This window comes from Aulonocara stuartgranti, assembly GCF_965226115.1.
Source record: "Aulonocara stuartgranti genome assembly, chromosome: 17".
Lineage (NCBI taxonomy): Eukaryota > Metazoa > Chordata > Actinopteri > Cichliformes > Cichlidae > Aulonocara > Aulonocara stuartgranti.
Genome location: NC_138953.1, coordinates 1,995,503 through 2,017,434, shown reverse-complemented (window position 1 = coordinate 2,017,434; position 21,932 = coordinate 1,995,503). Strand labels below are relative to the sequence as shown.

Here is a 21,932-nt window from a genome sequence, read left to right as displayed (position 1 = left end):
TCTAGCAGAACATTGTACCAACTTTTATTCATTTCACCTGTCAGCGGTTTGAAACCTTCTGATGGGTTTAGGACTCACACAGGCACTGGGGAACATCACTTAAACAGAGTGAGCATAATACTGCATTTAAAATCCCGTGAAACAGACATTCAAACAATTGTGAATCTATTAGCACTTCTTGTAATAAGGCTTTTTTTTTTTTTATATGCAGCTATTTTAAGTGGTGCATAGAATTTTCTGAGTAAGAAAAAAAGCTTATAAATGAATAGATAAAAAAATTCAACAAACTATTTACAAAGTTTCAAGTATGAACAGTATTCAGAGAAAATACAGTAAACAGCTGCATGTTGGGTTTTCATACAGGCACTTCTGTTTCCAAAGAAAACAAAGAATAATGTTTGTATACTGCTCAGAAAATACGGGAACAAGTCAGTGTTTGCTTAGAATTAGAATGGACCCATCAAAACGTTGATGACTTTAGTTTCCATCCCATTTCCAACTTTCATTTTCAAGATTGTCTGGTGTGCAACTTCAGTGCTCCTGTATTTTTTGAGTGTATATAATATAGCAAGTACAACACATAAAATGCTGAACTTCTTATAGTTTTATATGTAACGTCACTTGTTTTACACAAGTGCTTTATTAAATCAAACACAGAACCAGTCATAACAAAAACAACAGAATGCCTCTTTGGCAGAGCGTTTTTCCCTTCAGTGGTGAGGTCTTGGAGAGCTGAACCTTTTCCTTGGTCTGCACACAGTGAAACACAGGACACACCTCAGAAAACCTGGTCATACTGTACACTGCATTGCTTTGACTTTAAAAACAAAACAGCAAGTTATCAATGACTCTTTACTCAAGCTCTGTTGTGAAGCCTCAAGCTAAGCATATTCACGTGTTATCTTAGCTATTTAAAACCAGACATAACAAGCCCAGACCACAATTTTCACATTATCTTTGACATGGCCTCATTCAACCTGTAAACTGACCAATACTAGTGATTTTACACAGACGTTAAATTGGTTAAATAAACCTTTTGGACTTGAGCATGAGTTAAAAAAGCAGATTCAAATTCAGCAGCAGATCAAATACTCAGAGTCCGGAGCCAAGGCAGTTTTCCCACATGTCGAAACAACTACAAGTTAGGGCTGCTCGATATAACGATATATATCGGATGACGATATAAAAACGTCTGTCGTTTCATTTTACGCTGTCGATTGTTTCGTGGTGTCGCAAAATAAACTGTTTACAGCGATATTTTTTCATTATCATTATTATGGTCACTGTAGCGGCTATATTCATTTCTTCTTTCTCTTATATTTAATATAACCACACTACGGACGGACAAGCGCCTGTTTTTATGCGTTGTCGTTAGCAACAACAACGGTAAAACCACCGCGTGTCCGCTTGTTTATTTTCCACATAAACCTTTCACAATAAAGCTCAAGATCCTGTTGAGACTTTTCAAAATAAACTGAATCACGTGAAAGAGCAGATTGTTTATGGATGAGAAGTAAAAAAGAGCCGCCAGGTGCTAAAAAATAAACCTTAGACTCAAACGTTAGAACAGGCTTTTCCCCGCAGCACGCCGTGTAATAAATACTCACAAAGAAAACTGCGGCCGTTACAACTTATGTCTAAAAATGTATCGTTTCATGCATCGGCTAAAACACTGGACTCCAGGTACACGACGCGCAGCTGGAAACACTTCACGCAAGTCGAGCTGCCCGAGATTCACAGAATTTACAGAAAATGTTACATTTTTGTGATTTATATCGTTATCGGACGATAGATGTCTTAATATCGGGATATTAAGACATCTATATATATGAGATTTTGGTCATATCGCACAGCCCTACACAAGTTACTTCTCTCTGCTGGCCAAAGGAAAGTTAGAGGGATCTCCGTATTGGTTTTACTGCTCATACCCGGAGGCTTGACCACTCTTTTATATGCAGTCGATATTAAATGTTGAGCATCACCTTTTGTCGGCCATGACGCTCGTTTCATTCTTCCACTTGTAGCCTTGTCTCAGAGGAAATCCTACATTTAGAAACATGCAGTCAAGATCAAACACATTTAAAATAACAATTTGGAACTTGACTATTATTAATATATGAATCAAATCAATTAAAACATTTTAGAGACTTCAAAAGTACACACTTCGCACTAATGGAGCGTCCTGATGTCTGGCCTTCGTTATCTGTATGGCTTCATCCTTGGGCCTCTTCATCAGAGGAGGTACAGACTCATAGGAGCTGTGTCTCCGTTTGTGTGGCTTGTCACATTGACTTGGTCCAGCTCTGGCTTCTCTTAGCGACTCGTAATTGTGCCTTGGTCTCAGGTTACTCTCCAGACTACTCTTTCGGTCTCTCCTGGTTGGGACAAAGCTCTTTCGCCAGTCACTGAACACTTGTTCCTTTGCTGATGACTGCATGGATGTGGAAGATGACGGGCCCTCTGTAGGAGTGCGAGACTGATGTAATGTTGAAGAGTTTCTGTCAGAGTGAGATCGCTGTAGTTTGGATGAGGACGAGCAGTGCCTGGAACTAGATGAGCTATCCGCAGACCTAGACAACGGTTCTGTATGGTGTGCATCACTTATAGGCTTTGGGTTGGATACAAGCTTTCCTTTAGCCCCTTGTTGTTTCTTCTTTTTAGAGTCAGTCTTGCTGGTTTCTGTGGGGGTCTCTGGAGTTGGCTGGGATTCATTTTTGCCTCGCCTTTGGACTGTAGACTGTTTTAGAAGTTTAAGGGAATCACTAGATGAAGAAGACTTCTGAACAACAAAGCGAGGAATCACGGGAGTCATAGTGGAGTCATCCTCGCTATCAGAACAGGATGGACTAGTTTGTGCATAAATTAAGGTATCATCGCTGTCCTCAGTTTGAGATGAGAGAACTCTAGTCTTTCTCTTCTGCTTCTTCAAGGCTTGTTTAACCTTCCTGTCCATTGTTTTTGATGTCATATGTTCACTGGCCTTTTGTTCAACATGCTGATGGCAAATGGAGCCCATTCCCTTGTCCGCAGACTGGGGGTTCTTGTGTTGGTAGTTCATGAACGGTGGACTGGTTTGTATATAAATCAAGGTATCATCGCTGTCCTCCGTTTCTGACGAGAGAACTCTAGTCTCTCTTTCCTTGTTGTTAAGGTGTTTTTCTACTTCTCTTTGCACCATTTCTGAGGTTTGCCTTTGTGCCTTTTGTTGAACGTGGTGATAGTGAGCTTTAGTGATGTCTACCTCCGTGTCCACAGACTGCTTCTCACAGCGGTTCTTTGATGATAAATTGATTTGGGTGTTTTGGCTGACATGAAGACTATTTTGTGCATCATCACGATGTTGTTCCATGATTTTTGAAGTAGTCTGTCTGTTGTCGTTTTGTTGAACACGCTCAGGACGCACTTTAACTTTAATCAGTTTTCTCTTCTTTATACTATCTGATTGGCTAAAGGTTACATCCTGTTTCTTTTCTTTTATCTGTGTTTGCTGAGGTTTGGACTGATGCTGTGACTTTGGTGAATCTGCACAAGGCATACTCGGCTTTCTGCTGTTTGCTTTAGGACTTCCCTTCTTTTCAATATCCCTCACTTGTTCTCCACATGAAGTACTGCCTCCACTCATTGACTCAGAGAATGCACCTTTCCTCTTTACCCGTCTGCTGCTTTGTTTTTCTTCATCATCACTGTCAAATATTACTATAACAGCAGGATCATCTGAAATGCTTCGTGCTTTTCTACCATGGTGAGATCCAGTATTATTACACTTTTCTGTCCTTTGTGAAAGGTCAGGGTTCCCACTCTGGATCACTTCATTACAACATCTGGATAAATCTATAGATGTACGTCCATTGGTTTGACAGTTTCCTTCCACAGTTTCAGGAGAAGGTTTCTTCAGTTGATTAAGGCTGGCAGCTCCACTGTTCTCTGTGCGCGTAGAGAATAATCTCTTTGTTTTTGTCTCTGGACAGCTTTGGACACCTTCATCCTCGGTGTCAGAATCAAGGTTGATGATGTCATCCTTTTCTGAAGACTTGCTTCTGTTCCCCGTTTGACTTGGTTGTAAGTTTGCCATCTCATGGTCTTCATTTTCTTTTACAGAACCAGAGTCATTTTTCTCTGCTGACGCAGGCGCTGACAGGTTACTTAACCACTGTTTGGACACGGTCAGATAGTTACGTCCTGAATCAGCAGAGTAATCGGAACTATCGTCAGTTTCACAACTGTCATCAGGAGCACTATGTGACTCCCTATTTTGTGGTCTCTGAGCTTTAGTCTCAGTTGTGCCCCAGGAAGAAGGCACCATGAAGGACTGTTGCATTGTCTCTCTAGATTGTATGACTTTTGCTAGATGAGAAGGTGTTTCAAAAACCTCCATCATGGAAAAAGCAGAAGCTGGCACATGGTTTGGAACAGATCCGGGTACCTCACAGACAGCTGGATTTGTGTCACTTTGTTTTACCTGGTCTTCATGCTCACCATCATGCTGTGAAACAGTTTCTGGGTCAGCCTGGCCTTCATCTGCTGGTTCCCATTTAACATCTAATACGCTAATAGGCATAACAAGCCAATCATCGTCCTCATCAGTCTCCTCTTGATCTTGCGCGTCAGAAAGGGGGCTCAAAGAGCAGCTTGCTTGCCAATCTAAATGTTTCTCACCGTCACATTTAGGACATAAGAAATGTTCAAACCCATCCTCAGTTTCAACAAAACATGGACAAGAGCAATCTTGTGCTATGCCAAGTGTTTGGTTCTTTGGAAGCTCGGCCTGACTCTGCACATGTCCAAACTGCGTATTACTGGCTTCAGACACGTCACATGAAGGTGAAGGCATCTCCTCGTCATTATTATCAACTTCTGGATTCTCATCTTCACTTATATCTTCATATGAAGGGTCCTCAAACCTTACTTCCTCTTGGTTTGTGTTTAAAAGATGCATGTCTGGCTTTGATGAACCCTGTTCATATTCTGGATCATTTCTAACTGCAGCAGAGAATGTATCTGCACCTTCAGGTCTAGATGGAGGTGTCTGTTCGTTTACATTTTGATCTTGATCTCCAGTGCCTTCGGTTTCTTTGACTCTCTCACGCTCTCCTTGTGAGGAACTGCAGCTGACCGTTAATCCTGGGTACTTCTCAGTCTCTTCTGGCACGGTGACTCCAGAAACTGCTGTCACAGTCACTGGATGCTCTGCTTCATTATTTATGCAAGTGGGAGCAACGCCCAAGACGACACGTTGATAATCTGTGGATGTAAAGAGATGAAAGTTACCCATGAAATGTCTTGATGCATGCTCAATCACCCAGATAAGTAAATCCCTAAAAGTTGATTCTGTCCATCGGGACGTAGCGTTTTCAGTGGAAGAAACGTTTCATCCAACTGACTTCTTCAGTCTGAGCTGACTGCAGGTTTCCCCAATCTTATAAACAGTACATTTGCATAATGACTGACACTAGCAGCACCGAAGGAACAATGGGCTAGGGGGTCAGTTCCTTGATCATTAAGATTGGGGAAACCTGCAGTCAGCTCAGACTGAAGAAGTCAGTTGGATGAAACGTTTCTCCCACTGAAAACGCTACGTCCAGATGGACAGAATCCACTTTTGGGGGTTTGCCATGAAACAAGGTCATGTTTTCATACTGGTAAAATTTACACTGGAATACTTCTCAACATTTTTATGAACATGTCTTGAGCTGTCAACAGCAGAGTTTGGTGTACCTGCTACATGTTTCTCTGATGCAGATATATCACATTTCTCTTGAGACGTGGGAGAGAACTCAGCTCCTTTGCTTTCCTTCACTTCATCTTCTTGTCCAGTTGCAGTAGTGCACTGCTCAGTAAGAACAGGGCTGAAACTTTGCCGCTTGGTAGAATATAGTAACGCAACCTCTTTCTCGATAAAGTCTAATATTTCATCATCTGTGATCCGTTTGGTTTTTTTAGCTTCCAAGACTTCACCTTCGGCTGGCTGATCCCTGAGAGAAGAAGGGGAGAGCTTCTGAGAAGGGGTGGAAACATTTCCTTCTGAATGATCTAGGATTTGTTCCTTCTGCTCACAAACTCGTGGGAGGAAACTTCCCACTTCCTGATTCTCAAAACATTTTTCCTCTGAAAAATCATCAACATTAGGTTCAATCTTGGAAGATTTGAAATGAGCAGATTCCTTTTTTGGAGAGATGCAAAATAATGGGGATGATGTGGAGGCGTTGTTCTCAGGTACAGAAGAAGACTGATCTTGTAAAGAAAACATTTGGGCTCTCTCTCTATGAAGTGGAGCAGCCCTTGCTTCAGCCCAGCATTGTATATTAGAAACTTTTAGGAAAAGTTAAAGTCTCAGTTAAAAATCCCACAAGCTGTCCACTTTTGTTAGAAGGCTGTCTTATGAAGTTCTCAAGAGAGGATATTCCTTTGTGTTAAACAAGGACATGTGCTGATGAACTCAAGCCAGTATTTCTTTTTGTTTGATTGTCACTGCTATACACACTAAATGCAAAATCCTTGGGTTTGGGGTGCTGTAATTCAGTGCACAATTGTGATTTTTGTAGACAGTGGATTCCATGGAATTTTGGTGGGATTGTGCACTGCTTTCTTGACAGCAAGTCACTTCTGATTTTTCAAGATGCAGAAAGGCTACCCTGATTTGAGTTCCAATTGTCAGGAGAACCAGGCTGTCCTGAGACTTCCTTGACTGTTGGAACATTCAGAAAGTATTGCCTGAAGAGCAGTCTTTCAAACGATGACTTCAGTTAAGTAGTCCCCTTGTCTAGGAAACAAGACAAATAAATGAAAGTGAAAATTAAAACTCTGCATATATTTAACAATAGACCATTTTTAAAAAACATTTTTGATCTATGAAGCTGAAATTTTACAGCAATCATGATACATGTCTAAACTGTACAAAATTAAATCAGAAATGACTGAGCAGAAGGTCCACAACGTTCTGAGAAGGAACAAACATGATCCAGCTGTGTGTAGCACAGACTAGTGCTGGGCAATATGGCCTAAAATCCATATCGCGATATAATTTGAAGCACGTGCGGTAACGATATATATCACGATATATTCTTTTCTTCTGTATAACGTATTTTCCACACAAAATCCTTTAATTTTCTCAAAAATCGAGTGTGCCTTATGTATGAATTCTGGTTGTGCTTACTGACCTCGAACCGATTTTGGCGTGCAGAAATCTGTTAAAAATGTTTTGATGGATTGTCAGAGCATTACGGCTGCCGTAGTGAGGAGCTTCGCGGAGTAATCTGGGTCCAAAACTCCGTCTGCTTCAGGTCCCAAAGTCAAACGAAAACTAAGAGTTAAAAACGGTCTAAATTCTTTCATCTTTAATTAAATCATCTGGTGTAACAATTAAGTTTAACATCCAGGCATCCATGAAAACAGAATTTATTAAATTTAACGGAGTTAGAAGTTAACAGGAAGTTGGCTCGCTAGTTTCCACCTAAACATTTCATACCATGTTCTGACAGAGATTTTTGAAACTAATTCAAACGTACAGCTCTGCTACCACTTCCAACATAAATGAAGACGGAAAACTAAACAGCAGTGGCGTTTGCAGGGTTACTGAAGTTGGACTACCTGGTATATAATGTTGTGCTACATGATTGCTAGCGACACAGCGATGTTAGCATAACATTAGCACAGTGAAGCTGGAGGATGAACGCCAACTTTTTTTCCACTCGATAAAAGTTAACGTGACGGATTCTGGTGGTCAAGGACAAATGCAGTCGCATAGCAGGATGCTGTACACGGGCCAAACTTCAGTCAAGAGAACAACTGAGATCATTCATCCACAATACGAGGTTAGTTATTAATATACTGCAACAACATGGGAACAGAGCAGCTGCGAGAGAATTCAACATTAATGAATCAATGTTACGGAAGTGGAGGAAGCGCAGTTTTCAGCTTTCCCCATATTCCAGAAGTGCTTCATCTCTTTGCTGTGACTGTCGCCCGCCACAATTTGCAGATGATAATGGTTGTAGCCGCTGCGATGCTTTCGACCAAAACAGGCGCAGCTTGATGACATCATCAACATGCGCTATCGCGATAGAGCGGTATAGTCAAAATCTCTATCACCCACCCCTAGCACAGACAAACCCTTTAACCCTGCATTCATCGTGTTCAGTGTGTACATCTACGATACAGGAGGCAGAGCGCTTTGTGCAGAGCGGATAAACTTGGAATCCTGGGACGTTTTCCAGCGGCAGCGAGCAAAGCACAGCACAAGCACGCCAGCGAGGAGTCCTCATGCCTGCTGACATACCTTCACACAAGTTTTGAAACTAAAACTACAGTCACCCTAAGTTCAAGCATGCAACGAAAACATTCTGTGCAGTTCAATGAACGTTATGACAGAAGTTTCCCTCCAAGCCGTTGAGTAAGTCATTCCATTCAACAGCTCTGGGGACCTTGGAAGGAAAGCAGTGTTGTGGAAACAAAGCAATCTGGTACATAACCTCTTTTTCATTAGTACCTACTTGGATCATCTCGCCACAATTTGCCACAATATTTAGAGTCAGACTGCGTGCCCCCGATTGGCTGATCAGTGGCGTCATTCAATGAGTCATGAGAAAGTCTTACTTATGCAAATCAAAACTGCCAGTTTTGAAACCTGGCAATGAGGGAAAATGGCTACAAAAAAAGCAAAAAAACAAAACACAAAACAAGGACATGGTCCCCCGAGTCTGACAAACAGCCATAGATCGAGCACCGGGTATATCGTTGCCTCGACGTCCACCTTTGTTGTAGGGTTCATGTCACATACTAATTACGTCATTGGACACTTGGCCGCATTGCTATAACAACAAACATGCATTGTAATGGAAAACCAGTCGATCTGAGTTTAGTCATGGCGAGCTGATCTTAATAAGTACTAATGAAAAAAGTAGCTATAGACCGGGCACAAAAAAACGACGTACAAGCAGAGGGCAGCAGCCAGCGCAGAGCATGCCGTGTCTTATGTGAAAGGGCCTTCAGAATTCTCAGATGATGCTATAATTCCTCCCTGCCTAAGGATAGAAACTAAAACTTTATTAAAAAATATTATAAAGACACTGAGATACTTTACTAACGCTAAACCTCCCAGAAACTCTCTGGAACTATCTGTGGTGGTCATACTGACGAATTTCCTGCAACAACAGCAGTAATGGCAAGAGAAACTAATTTTGGACAAAGTTGTTAATTCTGATGTACTTTCAATTTTATAAAATAACGATAACCAAAATTTCACAAAAAGGTATTTAAGGTTCAGTTTTAAGGTTTTGTTAGCTTAAAAATATTGATTATTCAGGGCTCGCAAAATTTCTAAATCCCTGGTAGCCCTTCGGGCAGGGACTCTTCAGTTTTTGGTAGCCCAAAATAAATTTAAGTAGCCCGAATAAAAAAAAGAGCAATTTTTTGATTGATGTTTTGTTTCCTGTTTTGTTTCCGTTACAATATTATACATTAATGTACAATATTATACATTAATGTATAATATTGTAACGGAAACAAAATATTAATCAAAAAATTGTTGAAACACAAATTACAACATTGTATAAAAATTACAATCATCAACTCAAATACTTGGTTCTGATTGAACAGACATTTCTATGAACTTGTAAGAACTGTGTAGGACATGAATCAGTCTGTGTCAGATCCTGAATTTGAAATTTCCACTGAAGTCTCGGGTAAGAGGCAAGTGGAACCAAGATCGAGGCCATTTGCTTTTTAAAGTTTGCAAAGACTGCTAAATTGTGCCAGTGGTAGTTCACTCTTTGCAACATAGTAGCTGTTTTAAACTGATTTTTCAGGTTTATTTTTAGTATGTTATTTGCAATTGGTGTTTGTTCTGGGAAAGATATTGCAGACTGAGCAATAATGCATTTCTTGCATTTCTCATGGGTTCTAATGGGGCCTTTCTTAAAATGACTGGTCCCAGTAACAAAGGCGCTTGTCGACTCAGAAATCGAGAGAAAACCAACAACACACCCGGCAGAACATTATGTTATTTACACGGGTGCACATAAGTGGTCCGCATTAGGGCTGGGACAACGCGTCGACGTAATCGATTACGTCGACGCAAAAAATACATCGACGTAAAAAAATCTGCGTCGATGCGTCGTCACTTTCAAAAAAAGACATGGCGGCAGCGAGTAGCGGAATCATGAGTGAGGCAGTTGCAGTCAACTTAAATCACTCCACCCGAACACGCAGTTCTACAGTATGGGGATATTTTAACAGAAAAGGAAGTGATTCAGTCGTTTGCCGGCTTTGTGAGGTGGAAATGGCCTATCATAAAAGCACGACGGCTATGCACCAGCACCTAAAACAACTGCATCCAGGAGCCGCTTCTGCAAAGGACAAACCACCGTAAGTTTTCAACTTGTTTACTAACGCTAGTTTTTACCCGTTAATTCATCCAGACCCCCCCCCACGTAGACGTACACTCACTCATAGACACAGAGATAAACACAGAGATAATCACACACAGCACACATCTGTGTGCTGTGTGTGATTTATGATTTCAGGAATAAACAGAGAAGTCTGGAGGACTACTGTCAGAGAAGAAGTACACCATGCACCCCCCAGGAGGTGGCTGTACTTACTGAGAGCGTCTTATCTATGATTTTAAAAGACAAGAGACCACTTGCTGTGGGTGAGGGATTCAAAGAAATGCTGACCACTTTCCAACCAGGTTACACTCTGCCATCTAAGCGTCATTTTACAAGCATGATGGAGAGAAAGTATGAAACTTCAGTGGAGAAACTAAGGAATGAACTAAAAAAAGCCACATCCAAAATCTCCCTTACCACTGATGCTTGGACAAGTCTGGTCACAGAGTCCTACTTAGGGGTAACTTGTCATTTCATTATTTGTTCAAAGACGCCATTTCTGCTGTTTGTATATTATTAATTTTTTGCTATGATTTCCTTTGTTATATTTGTTTTGCAAAACATTTAATTTTTTGTTAAAAACAGAAGATTGTAGTACAATGTTATTGTGGATTTTGTTTTGTGAATGAAGAGCACTTTTTGGCAGAAAGCAAAGTGAATGTTACATTTTGTTTGTTTAAAGACACCATTGTTGCTATTTATTTGAAATGTTTTGTTAACTTTTCCTTAATTTTATATATGTTTGCACATTTCATTTCTTGTTAAATGCTATCTCTATTGTATTGATTGTACGACCTCTACAACTTTATTTTGCAATTTTTTTTTATTAAAAGGTCTTCAAATGAATAAATTTGTGTTTTTCATTTATATACATAAATTAGTAAATGTGAAATTGCTATACAAGTCAAATAATGGGGAAAAAAAATCGTTAATCGAATCGAATCGAAATCGAATCAGATTGAAAAATGAATCGTTAGATTAATCGATTAGGAAAATAATCGTTTTGCCCAGCCCTACCTCTCACATGTTTAAGTTTGCTGCGGGAGATTTCACTTGTCATGTTTGCATAGTAAGCTAACGATTGATAAGACGACGTCAGAGGGATTGGTGCACAAATTATCATCACTCACAGATCAGTGCTGTCGCTCTCTATACACAGTTCGCGCGATTGCAAAGTGAAAGCAAAAAACAAGCGCAAATTCAAACACGATTTCAATATGTCACATATTGACAGTGGCTCACCGATGCCAATGACATAATTACCCAGCTACATTTCCGAAAGAACACAAAAGCATTGACATATATTTTTCCTTCCTATGATAGCCCGATGGGCAGGGCAGGGCCCGACTGGAAAAATCGCTAGCCCCGGGACGTCGGGCTAGAGATTTTGCGAGCCCTGTTATTTCATTACAGACTAATATTAAATATATATTCAAATTCATGAATCTGCAAAGGATGCAACAAACAACAGCTAACCCATCTAAGTAATTTAACTACAGTAGAACAACAAAGTTATGGAAAAGTTCAAAATTAACTTCAGATAATGTGTGGTATTTATTAAACTAAGATGGATCGAAGACAATCACCAGGACACTGTACAGGAAGAGACTGAGAATGCAGAGCAAGAAAAACTACACTTCTGTAGAAGAAACACCTTCAAGCCAGACTAAAGTATGCTAAGGATAACTTGGGAGAAAGATTCTACACACTGGTAGCACTTCCTTTCTCACATGAGATGAAACTAGAGCTCTTTGGACATGGAGACAGTGCTCATGTTTAAGAAGGGAGAGGCATACAACCCAAAGGCAGTTGGTAGAGATGTGGAATGAGTACCAAAAGGATCAAAGCAAAAATGCTGCACAAGATGATTCTGAATTAGCACTCTGCAGGCACCAACCGCTTTGAGTGGTAGAGACTGACGCTACAACCACACTAGCCTGGATAAATGTGAAAACGGCGTTTTCGCCTCCGCGTCCACACTAGCATTTTCAGTCGTTTTCACGGAGTTGAAACGGCTGAAAACGCTTACGTTCCAGTCCTGCGCATGCGTGAAACGCAAGAAGATTCGACCTGCCTCATTTCCGTCTGCCGTTTATTTACTTGTTGAAATGTGGCAGCAAAATGTTGAGGAAAAGCAGCGAGCTTTTTAAATGGACTAACAATGAGGTGGAGTTGTTGCTGCGAGTAACACAAAAGTACAAAGTTGCAAAAGCGAGTGAGAATTAAAGAATTTGAAGAAAAGCTCTCTGGAGCATGTACAGACTGATATTATGAACAAGCGTACAACAACAAAAGTCAGTCACATTTATTTATATAGCACATTGCTGCTGACTCAAGTGCTGCAGCAAGCAGTCAGAACAAGCAGTAAAGCAGTACAAGAACAAGTAGTCAGAACTCATTCTGCTTTAGAAGCCAAGGAATAAATGTGGGTTTTCAAACATGTTTTGAAAGTGCCTAATGTTGGGGAGGTCCTGATGTGAAGAGGCAGTTTGTTTCACAGTTTAGGAGCAGTCACAGCAAAGGCCGACCTCCTCTGTGCTTTGGTAGTCTGCAGATGATATTGAAAGATCTACCAGTTCAAAAGATCAGAAAGGTATGAGGGTGCTAACCAATGTAGCTGCAGTCAGCTAACAGACGACAAAAGTCGAGATACAATGAAAGCATGGATCGCTCTCCAAGTCTCTGAAACAGAGGAATGCTTTCCATCTACTTGCAAACGTAAAGCCAAAGACAGTAGATTTGATTACAGCCTGAAAGATTTTAAAAAAGTAGCACAGCCAGTGGCCGTAGTTACAATTTTCAATGTTTAACACTATGTCTGTGAAGGTTCTCAGTCATCCAGGTCATTGTAGTCAAACACTGTTTCTCTTAGGCCTTCTATACGTTATAACTTCCCTCTCCTCCGCAGCTGGAGCAAGAGCCGTCCACGGACCATCACAGACTTCCTACACTGCCTCCATCTGACAGCAGAGGAACAATACAGCGAACGCGCCCCCGCAGCTCTGCCATCAAAACACCAGTAAAACAACAGGGGCGGCAGGCAACGGAGCTAACTAGCAGTAGCTATCTAGCCCAGTTCAGCATAGGTGTTCTTTATTAAGGTGAAGAGTGCAAGAACTGAGGGATGATGCCATGAGCGGGAGCCACATACGTCATCGTAGCTGTGGGGTTTCAGCCAGGGCACCCGGAAGCGTGATCCCATATGGAGTGGGTCGACTGAAGGGGAACCATGAGTACGTTGGGGAACCATTTGAGTTAAACTGGTTACCAGGAACGCAGCTCTTGACTTTCGCATTTCAGATTAAGAATATGTCACATGCTCAAGAACAAAGACTTTGGCTCAACCTACCTACGCTAACGGGGCTGTGTGATTCGTTAACGTCCCGTTTCGTTGCCCTGTGCATGTGCATGTGCAATGACAATAAAGTTGAATTCTATTCTATTCCATTCTATATTTTTAACTTCTTCTTCTTCTTCTTTTTAAAGAAAACGCGCCAGTCACGCTGCGTCACATGCAAACAGAGGCGTGTTATGTCTTTTGAACGGTAATTAAAAGGTTATAAAAAACAAACACGTCGAGGTGCTCATGTCACTCATCCTTACCGCGTTTTTCACAATGCAATTCTCATCGTCTTTGAAGCGTGCACACAAAACAATGCAACGGCTGAAAGATCAAATTCAATGATGATGCTTGCTACCAGCAAACTTACGTACCACAGTAAATACGTTTTTATATCTTGGTCCCGCTGAACTGTCTTCTTCCGTTTCTTTTCGTTTTCTTCGGACGTTAATGGCGAGTGGAGAACCGACTGGCATGCGCATTAGCGCCACCTACGGGAAGGGCGTGTGGATGGAGTACAGCGTGCGGTGGGGAATATAACTAATTCTCGTCTCTCTTCCACATGCTTTGTGCAATTGGTCCATACATGTTTAACGCTTTCTGGTGTATTACGTTAAAGACAGAGACCTGTTGGGTGTTTTGCTTTTTTATGGAGTACATGGTTTAATCCTATATGTTCTCTTTTCAAGGGAGTAATAAGCATCGTGTTCTTTGAGTTCCTGCCTTATTATATTCAACTCCTTTTGGATATTGTTAGTTATATACACCAGTAATTTTCCATATATGATTCTAAATGATATTTTATCCTCAGCTCTGCTTGTTAACTTCCTATTATTTTAATGAAATGTGCATTTGCATCTCTACCTTTCCGTTCCCTTTAACAGTACATGAGCAATAATTTGGGTAAATTACATTTCTGAAACCCTGCTGTGGAATTCCAAAAGCATGTGAAAGATGTGATAATAATAATATTCAGTCTACATGATAATTTTCCAGACTGATTGAAATGTGCTGAAAAGCTATATGTATGATGGAACTTTGATTTTGGTTACTTTCTTTGACCTACTGCAGTGCAAACATTATTCCCATTACTTTTATGCTGTATCCTGAAAAAAGATCTGTTCTATTCTTCACTGCTACATATTGAGGGATATAAAAAACAGTACTTGCAGTACTCATCAGTAAATATATATTTTCTTTGAATTGCTGTTGATCTTTATACTCTTGTATTAAACCCCGATTCTTTTGTCCCCATGACAGAAGAAACACAACATAATTCCTAATTTATCCCATTAAGTTTACTTCAATTCAATCCAATTCAATTTTATTTATATAGCGCCAAATCACAACAAAAGTCGCCTCAAGGCACTTCATAGATACAGAGAAAAACCCAACAATCATATGACCCCCTATGAGCAGCACTTTGGTGACAGTGGGAAGGAAAAACTCCCTTTTAACAGGAAGAAACCTCCAGCAGAACCAGGCTCAGGGAGGGGCGGGGCCATCTGCTGTGATTGGTTGGGGTGAGATAACAGAGACTTTGAAGAGAGAGACCTAATATTTAATAATCCACATTTCACTGTTTTACTCTTTGGTTCAGATGTGGATTCTGTATTGTTCTTTCGTTGTGATTGTTTATGTTTACGTTGTTTACTGCTGGCTTTTAGTTTGTTTTTGTCTGTTTGGGAGCTGACACAGTCTCTATGGAGATGGGTTTTATTTGGGGTAGCATTAGGAGAGAAGCTGCAGAGAGGCGTGTTCCATGTTAAAAGCTAAAATATAACAAAAAAAATCATGCTAAACAAAACAAAACCTTTCAATTGCCCAACCCTATCTGTCCCCTCAACGGGTTGTATGTTTTCAATGTTTCCTTATTATTTTTGTCATAAAAATAAATCAAACAAATAAATCAAGTTGCGAGACAGCACCTTGCATTTACGCCAGGCTGTGAGCTGCCCTAAATCTACGTCCTTCACCCCCTTTTCAACTAGAATCCCAGTTTAAAACTATTCCTGACTTCCCTCAGTGTACACTGTAAACTCCAAAAGATACAATTAGCTTTTCCTGGTAAAAGGTCCTACTTTACTCTTGTCACTGGTTTGGAAACAACCTCTATAAAGTTAACCCGTTTCATCTTTAAAACTTAGTCCTGGTTTCTTCGTCCCCTTTAACGGGTAGCGCATATCCTGAACTTGACACTTATTAACCCATAAAATGACCAATAACCTATGATCCTGTGTTTTCCTAAACACACATTGGTCTCTTTTCTCTCTTACCACAACATCTCATGTTACTTTTATCTCAGTACTGTCTTTTTCTCACAGTGTCATTATCCTTACTTCAAAGCTTCACTTTATTCTCAAGAATTTAGTTTTACCACTACTGAGCCAATTTAATAGTTAAGATCATCCACTCAGCGAACAGATAATTTAGAATTCAGCCAATATGCACAAATTTGCTTTTTGAACAGGTTTGTGCCTACCTTTAAATCTCTTTAGACCGGTCTTCTGTTCGCCTCATATCAGATCCAACCTTCGGCCACATTTGTTCTCTCTGTTACACGAAGAACCGGGCGGAAACCCCGATTCTTTTGTCCCCATGACAGAACAGAGAAAACCGACTCATAGTGTGTTAAAACATTTATATTTCTTTTTATTCAATCATCTTCCGGAAGAGAGAGACCCCTGCACAGCTCAAACGCCAGTTGCAAGAGCTCTAACATTTTTAGCTCAACATGTGTCTCATATGGTGTTATTTCTGTACTTCAGACGTCACATAGTTTCAAACATTGCTTATATGGAAAGTTCCTCTTTTCTGTGTCTTAGCTATTAATATGGCTGTGCACTAAAACTTCCTGTTTTTCAGTCTGGCTGAGCACTTAGTTTGTGAGTCAAAAGTGGCCTTGCTTTACAAGCCTTCATTATTAAAGTACATAACACAATCTAATAGGAAAATAAGGATATTGATTTCATGACACTTGTATTATTGCACCTTCTGATATTCTTTTTGATTTTTTTTCAGGAACAAGAGAAAGTGGTTTAATGGTTTAACAAATTTTCAGGGAGGAATAGGTGACAATGACACAATCAGACTTAACCACCTTTGCCAAGGTCACAATGTTTTTGCTAGCGTGTGTGTGCATGTACGTCATTCTGTTTGTAAACACAATAACTAAAGCTTTGAAAAAATTGTGAAACGTTGTTATGTTGTAGAGCAGGGGTGTCAAACACATATACACAGTGGGCCAAAATTCAAAACTGGAACAAAGTCGCAGGCTAACGCTAATATTTATTGAAATATATTTATTCCTCCAGATATAAGAATGAATCTTTTCTTATGGACTCAAACACGTTTTGCTGAAAAACTGAATATGGAACAAGCAAAGCTTAATACTAAACAATATATATATATTAGCTGTATAATACCAGTAGGCCAGCTCTGATAATAATTTGGTGTGGCTTTGCGGGCCAAATGTAATTAGGCTGCTGGCCAAATTTGGCCCGCGGGCCAGAGTTTGACACCTATGTTGTAGAGTGAGATCACTGTAATAAATTTATTGGTCTAAATTTGACAGAAAGCCTTAAGTTAGACACTATGATTCTTGCAAGTGTGGTGTGTATTCTCAATATGTAGAAAGTACTTTATAAGTATATTTTAAAATATATCACCATCGTCCTTTTGTTAAGCCATAAAGAGCTGCACACACTCCCTTGTGAAATGGCATTGTCAGCTATATGTGTACTGTCCAACCAAATGAGGAAGTCCAATACCCACAATTTACCATTTACTCATAGTTTAACCTGTTCACTCCAACTTTATCATATTTGATCTATGAGTTTTTGAAACGTCTTTTTTTTCTAACTAAACCTAAATAAATTGCATTTTAAGGAATAAGTTGCAAAAAATGCATGAAATAGCAAACGTGAAACAAATTAAAACTCATATGCATTTATCAAAAAGTTTCCAGATTTTTTAAGACAAGTGCAGGCCCATTTCCAAACTTTGATTCATTTTAAAAGAATGGATTGTTAATGATTTTCGGAATTCATTTGCACTAAGGGTACATGTAAACACTCTCAAAAAGGAGACAAAAGGTGATCTGGAATCTTTTTTTAGTAATATAAAGTAATAATATAAAGAAGTAAAAAATAGCAATAATAATAAACAGAACAAGTATTATTATTAAGGTTTGTTATACACCCACAAGACAAGCTCGGGTAACAGGACAAGATGTGCTGTTCACATAAGAAAAAAAATGTTTCCCAGTCTTTTCAAATTTGTGCCCAGTACCAGATAGGGTCAGTCTGATCTTCTCCAGCTTCAGATGATAGAGCACTTCCTTAACCCAGGCCATATGAGAAGGTGGAACTGAAGAGTACCACCTCAAAAAGATCAGCCTGCTGGCCAACAAAGTTAAGGATGCTATCGAGTCTTTATGTAGATTGAGTGAAGCTCATGATACACAAATTATGCAGTCACAGCATTTAGAACAATATTTCTCCCAGTTACCTTGGACAGGGCATCAAAGACTCCAGATCAGGACACCCTCAAAGATGGAGAGTGCCAGAATATATGAGCATAATTTGCAGAAGAATGACGGAGACATTGGATTATATATTTTAGTGAGCCAGTCCTTAGTATAATGAGTACGGTGTATCATCCTAAACCGAGCAAAATAATGTTTAGCATAAATAGATGACTAAGGAGAACAGGACAATCTTTACATGAACGGTGAACAAAGTTTTGGACCTGGAAGTATCTGAAAAAAATGGCTCCTAAGTAATGCAAATTTTGCGATCAATTGTTGAAAAGATGCAAAAGATGAATCTAAATATAGATCTGCAAAAGTCCCAATGCCCAACCTGGCCCATCCAGTGAATACACTGTCTTGTAGAGATGGGGAAACAGATGGTTCCCTATTAATGGTGCTTCAATAGAGGGCCCCTGCAAACCAAAAATGTGTCTAAATTGGGTCCAGAAAGCGGAGCACTCATGACTCTGTAACCATCATTGACTGTCGGCTTGCTCTCACACGTGTGGTAATAAAGGTATTGACTTCAGCTGGCTGTGTTTGCATACTTTGTCAACAAAATCCATAACAGAAGGCTTTCATGCTACACAGTCTTTCTCTCTTTGGACCAGCTACTGGAAACCACATGTTCATCCCCTCCCTGTCAGGTGGAGGCTTTCAGGTTTTGTGTAAAAATAGTATTCTGTCAATACAGGACATTTATATAAGAAACAGTTTTCCCTCTTTCAATCAGCTGGTAAACAGGTTTTCCATACCCAAATCTATTTTTTTATGCTTACAATTACAAAACTTTGTATCCTTACATACAGATTGCTTCTTGTCAAGAGATTTATTCTAAAGACACTTCTTCAGCTGAGAATCTAAAGGTAGAAACACACAGACATTCTCTGCGACCTGCTGGAGCGGGGGGGCTAGGAGGAGGAGTTGGCCGTCCGACTGCGGTCTGGAGTGTGGGGCCTCCCTGCTGCTGCGGAGTCGGGGCGGTCTGCCTCCCCCCACCGCAGGGAAAAGGGTAACACCACCTGGGTCTGGGTGCAGTTCCCCCCTCCAGGGGCAAGGGTACCTAGACCCGGTTCGTAGAGTACGCTTGGGGAGTGTGATCGTGTGTACAGCGTCTCTTTATGTCTGTATCCACGTTGGTTGAGTGTGGAGTGAGTGCATATGAGAGCATGAGGGTGGGAATGGATGTTTGTATCTGTGTGTGCCTGTATGTCTGTGTCTATATGTCAGGTTGGGTATCAGACGCCACCTCTCTGGGGACACCTCAGGCCCTCCAAGGTTTGGAGGCCTATCTCCCCCTACCACCACTTCCCCTGCCAGTGGTGGACTCCCTCAGACATCAGTGCGTTGGTGGTTCTTTGTGTCTGGGGGTGGGCGTCCGGGTACACATCGGCTCACTCCTTGGCGGCCGCTTATCGGGGCCTGGAGCCTGGGGCTCGCTCGGGCCACTTCGGAGGTGGGGTGCCCCCGGCCTCTCGGCCTGGGGCTCGGTCACTCAGGCACGGCTGGCTGCCGGCGGAGCTCACGGGCGCGTCACTGCAACTCCCCCTGGCTTCTGCTCCGCGGCTGCTGAGTGAGCCCTCATCTGGGACTCTCCTCAGCTCTTTCTGGGACAGTGGCGCAGCTGCCCCTCTGTTGGTCTTCCTTGGTCTCTTGTGTTCTGAGGGTCTCTGGATGTCTGGAGTCTTGATCTCCTCCATACCTGCTTCATGCCCTGGAGGACGGGGCTGTGGCCCCCCCACACCCTCTAGCAGATCATTACATGAAGGAACCTTTAAAAAAAAAAACAAGCGTGTCCATGCTCACAGGTGTACACACAGGTGATCACACCCACAAACTACACCCTTTTTGGCTCCTACCTCAAAGCACACTGTGTGCTGTTGATCTTATGTGCTGCACAATAATGTTTAATATTTAGTATTTACTGTCATATTCCCATATATCATTGTGATGCTGTTTATTCTATTACTCTTGTTCTCTTCTGCTTGTTTTCTTTTTTCTTTCTCAGCAGGTGATCCAGGTGATTGATATATGCATTTTTTATTTCTTTTTTTTTTCTGCTCATTCTGTTGGTTTTTGTCTTTTGCCCTTCTCCCCCGTCCCTCTTCTCAGCTGTTTCTCTTTCCCTCTTTCTTTCTCCCCTTCTTTCCCCCAGTCAAGTCTGTCCCGTATTTAGCAAGTGAAAATAAAATAAACAATAAAAGCTGAATCAAATGGACCATTACGGCAAGGCTGGGATGGTCAATTTGGTAAAGTAAATCCGTTGGGCATCTTTCTTTGCCTTTAGACAACAATTCTGATGCAAAAGAGCCAAACGGGACAGGCAAAAAACAAAAAAAGAAAAAGAAAAAAAAGAAACACACAGACGCTGCAGCTTTTACTTGCAAGGGCGATCACAGAACGCTCACACCAGAGTGGGGGCCCTGTGATCTGCGCTCCGTTCCTGCACTTGTCTTTATTTAAATACAAAAATAATACAACAGTGAATACTTCTATTCATAGGAAGAGGAATGTTAGTGTGTATGTAGGTGTGTGTGTGTGTGTGTGTGTGTGTGTGTGTGTGTGTGTGTGTGTGTGTGTGTGTGTGTGTGATTGTGAAGGACGTGGCCCCTCTTCTTGTTAGGGAGCGCAGATAAAAGTGTCCAGCTCTCCTCTTCCTAGCAGGAGTGAAATAATAACAGCTTGTTCAGCTATTATCGCTGTGAGAAACAGTCTTGTAGTGGACAACAGTCTAAGTCATAAAAAGGTCATCATGCAGTATTCTATCATATGCAAACTTATATCATTTAAAAGCTTATACTGACTAATAAGTACAATTTTATATTGACATTTCCCCTCTCGTCCAGCTGTTTCTCTGCTAGATGATACTTTTAAAGTAGCATTTGATCAGAATTATTGGTAACATTTTAAAAAACGAATCCACAGCTCAACCACTCTTAATCACGTAAAAGTAAAGTTTGAAGTGGATTTAAATGTTGAAATCTCCAGGGAAGACTGCCTAAAATTTATAAGTAAGATTTGTTCATCATCAATTTGCCAATGTCATACTCGTCAAAGATTTGTCCCGATTTAGACCAGATCTGGATTCTACCTGTGATAAATGTAGGCAGGCTCCAGCGATCCTCCTACATATGTCCTGGACACATTCAATGCTACATCAGTTTTGGCAATTCTCTACTCTTTTTAAAATTTGATCCATGTTGCTTTGTTGCTCTATTTGGTACCACAGGGGAGGCATCTGAAAAAACACAAGCTGAAGATGCTTTTGTCCTCTGTTAGCCAGGAGACTTGTGCTGTTGCACTGAAAGACTCCTCACCCCCTTCATGTTCACAATGGATCACAGAAGTTATGGAGTATCTTAAACTGGAAAAGCATGTCTTTATCCTGTCTTCCTTCTCTAACCCCAACCAATCACAGCAGATGGCCCCGCCCCTCCCTGAGCCTGGCTCTGCCGGAGGTTTCTTCCTGTTAAAAGGGAGTTTTTCCTTCCCACTGTCACCAAAGTGCTGCTCATAAGGGGGTCATATGATTGTTGGGTTTTTCTCTGTATCTATGAAGCGCCTTGAGGCGACTTTTGTTGTGATTTGGCGCTATATAAATAAAATTGAATTGAATTGAATTGAACTAGAAGCCAAATGCAAAACTAGTGAAAACAAAATCGTCAGAAAAAATGAT

General features: G+C 40.8%; 1 protein-coding gene across 2 annotated transcripts; it reads right to left on the bottom strand.

The window, feature by feature from the left end:
- Positions 1–8: 8 nt before the first annotated feature.
- LOC309692796 (uncharacterized protein) lies at positions 9–14,208 on the bottom strand. 2 transcript variants are annotated; one of them, XM_082511604.1, is made up of 5 exons: positions 14,100–14,208; positions 5,716–6,760; positions 2,164–5,241; positions 1,983–2,043; positions 9–750 (listed from the first exon to the last, which is right to left on the bottom strand). In XM_082511604.1, exons 2-5 carry the CDS (start codon positions 6,245–6,247, stop codon positions 711–713), a joined length of 3,711 nt encoding a protein of 1,236 aa, XP_082367730.1. In that variant the 5' UTR covers positions 6,248–6,760; positions 14,100–14,208; the 3' UTR covers positions 9–710. The 2 variants fall into 2 exon arrangements, with proteins under 2 accessions (XP_082367730.1, XP_082367731.1); XM_082511605.1 differs by lacking the exon at positions 14,100–14,208 and adding an exon at positions 13,989–14,093.
- Between the last annotated feature and the right edge of the window lie 7,724 nt (positions 14,209–21,932).